The sequence below is a fragment of the Panthera tigris genome, chromosome D4 (assembly GCF_018350195.1).
Source record: "Panthera tigris isolate Pti1 chromosome D4, P.tigris_Pti1_mat1.1, whole genome shotgun sequence".
In the NCBI taxonomy this organism is placed as follows: domain Eukaryota; kingdom Metazoa; phylum Chordata; class Mammalia; order Carnivora; family Felidae; genus Panthera; species Panthera tigris.
In genome coordinates, this window is record NC_056672.1 from 18,054,584 (window position 1) to 18,062,510 (window position 7,927).

Below are 7,927 nucleotides of genomic sequence, written 5' to 3' on the forward strand. Positions count from 1 at the left end.
TTTGTTGTTGTTGTTGTTTTTTAAGCACTCTCACCCCCCCATTAGAATCTGCCACCATTTCTCTGACACTTTTGAACACCTGTAGCATAAATAGAGCTGATTCTTTCTTTCCCTACTGTCAGTCAGCCTGGGATTCTTGGGTCTGTTTAATCAGTTCCCTCTCGACTGTCTGCTTTTCCAATTTGACTTGCTGCCTCCTCTCTCACTCTCCCTGAGGTCATTGTTGTCTGTCCTCCTACTCCAGTGAGAACTTCACTGCACCCGAATCCTGACCAGTTGGAGTTGTTCATTTTCTTCTGTTGGAACGCTTCTAGAGACTGAATTGTTACCTCGGGTGCGTTTGACCTCTTTCTTCTTGTCCCCTTCCTTGACCAGCTCTCCTTAATTAGTATCAGCATTATAAAAGGTCAGAGTTTACTTTCATTATTTATAGACCTTAATATTTTTGTGCTTCTTGGTTTTAATTTCAAAAAGGCACGTATTAAGATCTATTGCCGTTAGGTCCTGGCTTTCCTTCTTAACATGGTGGAATTATTTTCTTCTTCCATGTCTTTTTTTTTTTTTTTTTTTTTTTTTTTAACGTTTATTTTTGAGACAGAGAGAGACCGAGCATGAACGGGGGAGGGTCAGAGAGAGAGGGAGACACAGAATCGGAAACAGGCTCCAGGCTCTGAGCAGTCAGCACAGAGCCTGACGCGGGGCTCGAACTCACGGACCGAGAGATCGTGACCTGAGCCGAAGTCAGACGCTTAACTGAGCCACGCAGGTGCCCCTTCTTCCATGTCTTCTTAACTTGTGTTTTTCTACTTAAAAGCATTCATGGTTGGTCCACAAGGAAGTCTTCCCTTTCAGGAAAGGCACCCGTATTCAAGGGAGAGACTTTCTGTCTCTGCTAAGAGACTCTCTCATCCCTGCTAAAATGTTTGCCAGGTTTTTTAGTAGACTCTGGGTGAGGAAGCCTTGGTGTGTGTTTGGGTCACATAGCAAAATGGCAGATTAGGGGCATCTGGGTGGCTCAATCGGTTGAGCGTCCAACTTCAGCTTGGTCATGATCTCATGGTTTGTGAGTACGAGCCCCACTTCAGGTTCACTGCTGTCAGACTGTCCGTGCAGGGCCCGCCTTCAGATCCTCTGTCCCCCTCTCTGTGCCCCTCCCCACCTTGTGCTCTCCCAAAAGAATAAGTATTTTTTTTAAGTAGCAGATTAAATGTAAATGGACTAAGATCTCCAATCAGAGATCAGCAATATCGATTTTTAAAAAGTAATCCACCTATAGGATATCTACAAGAGACATGGTTTAGATTTAGAGACACAATTAGGTTGAAGTAAAAGAATGCAAGTATACACCATGCAGACAAATACCCAAAAAGAGCTAGGGTAACTATACGAATATCTGACAAAATAGACTTTAAAACAAAAACTATTAGAGACAAAGAAGGACATTTCATAATTATGAAATGGATAGAAGGAAGAACGTCAACAAGAAAACTTGAACTATAATATAAACCAACTAGACTAATGGACATCTGTAGAACAATTCACCCAACATCAACAAAATACACAGTCTTCTCAAGAACACACAGAACATTGTCCAGCATAGGCCACTGTCTTAGACCATCAAACGAACCTAGGAACACGATCACTATGTTGAAAGGTGAGCCTATGTTTAGCTTTGTAAGAAATGACCAAACTGCTAAAACGATTGTACCATTTTGCATACTTGGAGCTCATTACACCTCTTGAGTGCGTAGATTAGTTTTTTTAAATCAAATTGGGGAAGTTTTCAGCATTATTTAAATATTTTTTTCTACCTCTCCCGTTTCCTGTCCCCCCGCCCCCACCTTTTCTTCTGCAAGTTCTACTGTGCACCTGTTAATATGCTTAATAGTACCTCACAGGTCTATGAGGCTCTGTTCATTTTTCTCTCTCTCTTTTTTTTTTTTAAGATTTATTTTTTGGAGAGAGAGAGCATGAGCAGGGGAGGGATGGGGGGCGGGAGGGGGGAGTGCAGAAACACAGGATCCGAAGCAGGCTCTGCAATGAAAGCAAAATGTCCAATGCAGGGCTCGAACTCACTGTGAGATCGTGACCTGAACCAAAGTCGGGACACTTAACCCATTGAGCTACCCAGGGGCCCCCTCTGTTCATTTTTCTTGTACCTTTTTTCTTTTTGTTCTTCATACTGGATACTCTCACTTGACCTCTGCTCAGTTCCACTGATTTTTTCTTCTGTTAGCTCACACCTGCTGTGGAGCCCTTCTAGACACTTCTTCAGTTCAGTCATTGTACTTTTGAATTCCAGATTGCGGTTGGGTTTTTTCTTTATAATTTTTCTCTCTATTGAGATTCTCAGTTTGGTTAAATATTCTCATCCTTTCTTTTAGTTTTTTGGTTCTTTGAACATACTTCTAATAGCTGAGTTAAAGTCTTGAAGTCCAATGCCCCAACTTTCTCAGGGACGGTTTTTAATTGACTGCTTTTTTTCCTGTATCTGGGCCAGACTTGTGTGTTTCTTGCTGTGTCTTGTAATTTCTTGTTGTTGTTGCAAAGGGACATCTTATAATGTGTTAACTCCGGAAGTCAGACCTCTGTCCAGGGACCCTGCCCAAGGTTTGTCATTGTTGCCCTTTTGTTTACCGACTTTTCTAGGTTACTTTTCAGAAGTTTATTTTCTTTGTAGTGGGAGGCCACTTCAGTTTCTCTGTTCATTTAGCTTAGAGATCAGATCGTTTAGTGGTTGCATAGAGACTGCCTCAAATGTCTGAGCCGGGAAAGGGTAGGAACTGCTTAGTGGCATCAGTTTGTTTATATGACCTGATGTTTTAGCGGTTGCGATGCTTAAGTATTTTAGCAGGCTCCCCCCCTCCCCCCCCCCCCCCCCATGTTTCTTGAATACAGGTCTGGTGTTGGGTGGTGGTGGAGGAGATACTTGCAAGAAGATGAACTAAGCCACTAACTCAATTACAAGGTTGTCTTTAATGGGCCAGTGAGCATAGATATCTTCCCCAGTCGGGGGGGGGGGGGGAGGAGGGTAAAACATATTGGATTTTCCAATCATATTCGACCATTAAACTATTCTTTGGCACCCACTTTGGGACGTGTTATTAGAGGTTTTTTTTTTTTGGAAAAGCTTGACCCAAATTGCAAATATTTTCAAACTTGAGCCATACACAACAAGCATTAGGAAAACAAGACTGGCGGGAAAGAAATTTTAAAAGAGAAAAGTGAACCAGCCATAATTCGGAGAAACAAAAAGTGAATACATAGGATTCGTTCACCAGCATGCTTTTGAGTATGTACACTTACGTGTGTGTTACATCCCTTCACGTATTTCCCTTTTCGTTTCACAGATTTTTTAAAAAGCCTCGTGGGGCATAGCACCATCGCTAAATGCCTGGTACATTTAAGAAGCCTGACTGCGGGAGAGGCCCTCTACAAACGCTGTTACCTGGGATCTGAGAACTAAGTAAGCCAGACTTTCTTTAATTCTAAATGGCAAAAAAAAAAAAAATCTAAATACTTTTCATAACATTATACTAATAATGGCCAGTTGTTTATTTTTATTTCTGTTGTTAATATTCACAATTCATTTGCTAACTAAATATTTAAAAGTTCTAGTGTTAATCTAGTCTCTTAGTTAGAACTTTTAGTTCTAGTGCTAACTGGTCTTAAAAAACAATTTCAAAAAAACAAAAACCAGTTTCAGATCTCCAACTCTGATATGGAGACGATCAATATTATTTGACTTTCTTTGTTAGAACAGTAGCACTTGGGGGCGCCTGGCTGTCTCAGGCAGTAGAGCATAGGACTCTTGATCTCGGATTGTAAATTCAAGTTCCACGATGGTTGTAGAGATTACTTAAAAAAAAAAAACCTTAGGGGCACCTCGGTGGCTCAGTTCACTGAGCATCCAGCTCTTGATTTCGGCCCAGGTCGTAATCTCGCGGTTTGCAGGATCAAGCCCCGAGTCAGGCTCTGTGCGGACGGCGTGGAGCCTGCTTGGCATTCTCTCTCTCCCTCTCTCTGCCCACCCCCACTACGTGCTCGCTCTCTCTCTTTCTCTCCCTCAAAATAAGCTTTCAAAAATAAATAAGTAAAATAAAATCTTCAAAGAAAAAAAGAGCAGTAGCCCTTGTTAGTTATGAAATTGATTTTTGCAAACAAAACATACTTGGTAATCCTTGTAAACATAATAAAAACAGGCCGGGTTCCTCGTTGGAATCTAGACAAAAGGCCTGTCATACGTTATCGTTTGTATACAACTGTTGTTTTTCACAAGCCTTAATCATTCGAACCTGTGAAAAGCGTTGCAGGAAAGGCATCCGTGTCCCTGGTTTGGACTGTGTGTGTCCTCTCTTCCTGTGGTCCCTCAGTATGGAACTAGGAGAGGTGTTCAGAACAGGCCCAAATCAGGCCTTTCTGGTTTAGTTTGAAAATTCAGTGGACTTGTCCCCCCTCGCCGTGAGTCTTTAAAGGTCACAGCTATTTTTGAACTTCTCCTTAAGAGCACCTCCAGTCCCAAACTGGTGAGGAGCAGAATGGAGCTGATCTCTTCACATATTTGGGGCCAGGGGTGCCACCCAATGGACATCAATGGGTGTGTCGGGAGGAACCCAGATTAGTGATGATTTCAAGGCAAAGGGTGCTAATAGAACTCTTAAGAGGGGAGAGCGGGAACTCACCTCACCAGCTGTGGAGAGTTAAAATAATTATAGCTTAGGTCTTCAACTCTGATTTGTACTTCAATATTCCTGAGAGGTAAAATGTTTATTATAGGACATTCTAGCACGTCTTTATACATAGATTTTTTTTAGATTTTATTTTTAAGCAATCTCTACACCCAACACGGGGCTCGAACTCAAAACCCTGAGCTCAAGAGTTGCCTGCTCAGGGCGCCTGGCTGGCTCCGTCGGGTAGGCGCCCGGCTCTTGATTTCCGCTCAGGTCATGATCTTGCGGTTAGTGGGTTCAAGCCCCGCACCCGGCTCCGCACTGCCCATGCGGGGCCTGCTTGGGATTCTCTGTCTCTCTCTCTGACCCTCCCTGCTCACGCTGTCTCTCTCTCTCTCTCTCTCAAAAATAAACAAACATTAAAAAAAAAAAAAGTTGCATGCTCTACCGACTGAGCCAGCCAGGCACCCCCCCTTGAATTCTTTTTTACTAATCTAGTATTAATATTACAGACTGTGTGTTTCTTCTGACACTACCCTTTTCCTCTAATTGGCCAATTTGGTTCTATTTTAAATACCTGACCTAGCCAAGAGGATGGTTTTTAAACCTGAGAAGATGTCGGCAAAGACCATATTTATATATATTCCTTCTGTTTTTCTTTCAGTGCCATTCTCCATTTCAAGATGCCTTTGCCGTTTTGACAGATGCAAACTGACCCCTCTCGAGGCCACGACAGAAGGGGAATCATGACTGTTTGAAGCCTGGAAGACTGCCCTTAATTAAGGAAAATCCCCGATCATTGTCTGAAATGCTGAGAAAGTTGTTGCGAAGGAGACTTTTCTCTTATCCCACTAAGTACTGCTTCTTGCTTCTTGTGTTCTCCCTAGTCACCTTCTCTGTTTTAAGAATTCATCAAAAGCCCGAATTTGTAAGTGTTGGGCATTTGGAGCTGGTTGGGGAGAATCCTAATAGTAATATTAATTGTACCAAAATTTTACAGGGGGATGTAGATGAAATCCAAAAGGTACAGCTTGAAATTCTAACGGTGAAATTTAGGCAGCGCCCTCGGTGGACAACCAGCGACTATATAAACATGACCAGAGATTGCAATTCTTTCGTCAAGAGGCGCAAATATATCGTAGAGCCCCTTAGTAAAGAAGAGGCAGAGTTTCCCATTGCATATTCTATAGTGGTTCATCACAAAATCGAAATGCTTGACAGGCTCCTGAGGGCCATCTATATGCCTCAGAATCTCTACTGCATTCACGTGGACAGAAAATCAGAGGATTCCTTTTTGGCCGCGGTGATGGGCATCGCCTCCTGCTTCAGTAACGTCTTCGTGGCCAGTCAGCTGGAGAGCGTGGTGTATGCCTCTTGGAGTCGGGTTCAGGCCGACCTCAACTGCATGCAAGACCTCTACCGGATGAGTGCAGACTGGAGGTACTTGATAAATCTTTGCGGCATGGATTTCCCTATTAAAACCAACCTGGAGATTGTCCGGAAGCTCAAATCGTTAATGGGCGAAAACAGCCTAGAGTCCGAGAGAATGCCATCCAATAAAAAAGAAAGGTGGAAAAAGCATTATACAGTTGTTAATGGAAAGCTGACCAACACGGGGACGGACAAAATGCACCCTCCTCTTGAAACGCCCCTGTTCTCGGGCAGTGCCTACTTTGTGGTCAGTAGGAAGTATGTGGGCTATGTGCTAGAGAATGAAAAGATCCAGAAGTTTATGGAGTGGGCCAAAGACACCTACAGTCCAGATGAGTATCTCTGGGCCACTATCCAGAGGATCCCCGAAGTCCCAGGCTCACTGTCCCTAAGCCAGAAGTATGACATGTCTGACATGCACGCGATCGCGAGGTTCGTCAAGTGGCAGTACTTTGAAGGTGATGTCTCCAAGGGGGCCCCCTACCCGCCCTGCAGCGGGGTCCACGTGCGTTCTGTGTGTGTCTTCGGAGCAGGTGACTTGAACTGGATGCTACGAAAGCACCACTTGTTTGCCAACAAGTTTGACACGGACATTGACCTCTTTGCCATCCAGTGTTTGGATGAGCATCTGCGGCACAAAGCCCTGGAGACGCTGAAACGCTGACTCTTCATCGTAGGCAACTTGAGAAATAAAACCCATGCGTGAGACGAGACGCACCCCATCCGATTCTTCTGCCTTGTTCATACACATCCAAGGAACTGTAGGGGGCGCCCTTGGGGGTGGGGGACTCCCAACTGTGCGTATCCTCCAAGCTCTGTGGTTTCTCCGGAGCACAGTGGACTAGAAAGGTTATAGCATCACATGTTGACCTAGAGTTAGCATGGGGCCAGGACGGGCGGTGAGTGGCCCTGGTGGCTGGGGAAGAGACGGTGCGAAAACCAGCCTGTTGAAAGAGCTCAGGGACTTAACGAAAGGATTTCGTCTGTGCCAAAATTACTTTGAGAGCTTTAAATACGACAGTTTTCTTGATCTGAATAAATTTGTAGCAACAACCAATTGTAAGGATATAATTTATCTTGCAGGATTTATTCGGTGACATAAGGAGTTTGACTTTAAGTGATCGTTGTAAATAACTTTGTCGTAACATTGTGCTGTGTGTGTTATCAGTATGTGTCATCTCAGGGAACTTGAAAAAGGGGGCTTGATTGAACACGAATATTTCTGACTAATTTTCCCTTCCAACAATGTATAGATGTTTTTTAAAACAAGAAAGTGATCATGTCTAGTTTAGTTGATTCTGTGAATCATCTTAGCTTATTAGAAAAAAATCTCTTAGGTTATTTAAAAAGTTAAGATATCTTTGTTGTTCTAGTGTCTACAGAGAGACACTTTAGTTTTTCCAAATATTTTTCTCTACTTTCTCCCCCCCCCCCCCCCAGTCTCCTCAAGCTGTACTGTATAAAAACTTGTTTTCAAGGGCGCCTGGGAGGCTCAGTTGGTTGAGCGCCCACCTTCGGCTCAGGTCATGATCTCGCGGTTTGTGGGTTCGAGCCTCCTGTCGGGCGGGCTCTGTGCTGACAGCTCAGAGCCTGGAGCCTGCTTGGGACTCTGTGTCTCCCTCTTTCTCTCCCCCTCCCCCCTTCAAACGCTGTCTGTCTCTCAAAAATAAACAAACATTAAAAGACATGTTTTAAAAAAAACTTTGTTTTCATGGTGCCCCCATATGACTGTCTCAGTTCTCTTTTGTGATTCAAGTGATAGCAATCCGTGCAAGGATCTCAGACAGAAAGGGGAAGGTAGGTATGGGGAGAGGCATGAACGGGCC

General features: G+C 43.8%; 1 protein-coding gene across 3 annotated transcripts in view; it reads left to right on the forward strand.

Moving 5' to 3' along the window:
* GCNT1 (glucosaminyl (N-acetyl) transferase 1) overlaps positions 1 to 7,642 on the forward strand; it is a 47,655-nt gene extending 40,013 nt beyond the window's left edge. For all 3 annotated transcript variants that reach the window (XM_042964478.1, XM_015535436.2, XM_007077504.3), the window contains exons 4-5: positions 3,351 to 3,466; positions 5,335 to 7,642. In XM_042964478.1, coding sequence (XP_042820412.1) covers positions 5,479 to 6,765 — 1,287 coding nt within the window. In that variant the 5' untranslated portion in view covers positions 3,351 to 3,466; positions 5,335 to 5,478 and the 3' untranslated portion in view covers positions 6,766 to 7,642. The remainder of the gene's footprint in view (positions 1 to 3,350; positions 3,467 to 5,334) is intronic.
* Positions 7,643 to 7,927: the final 285 nt, after the last annotated feature.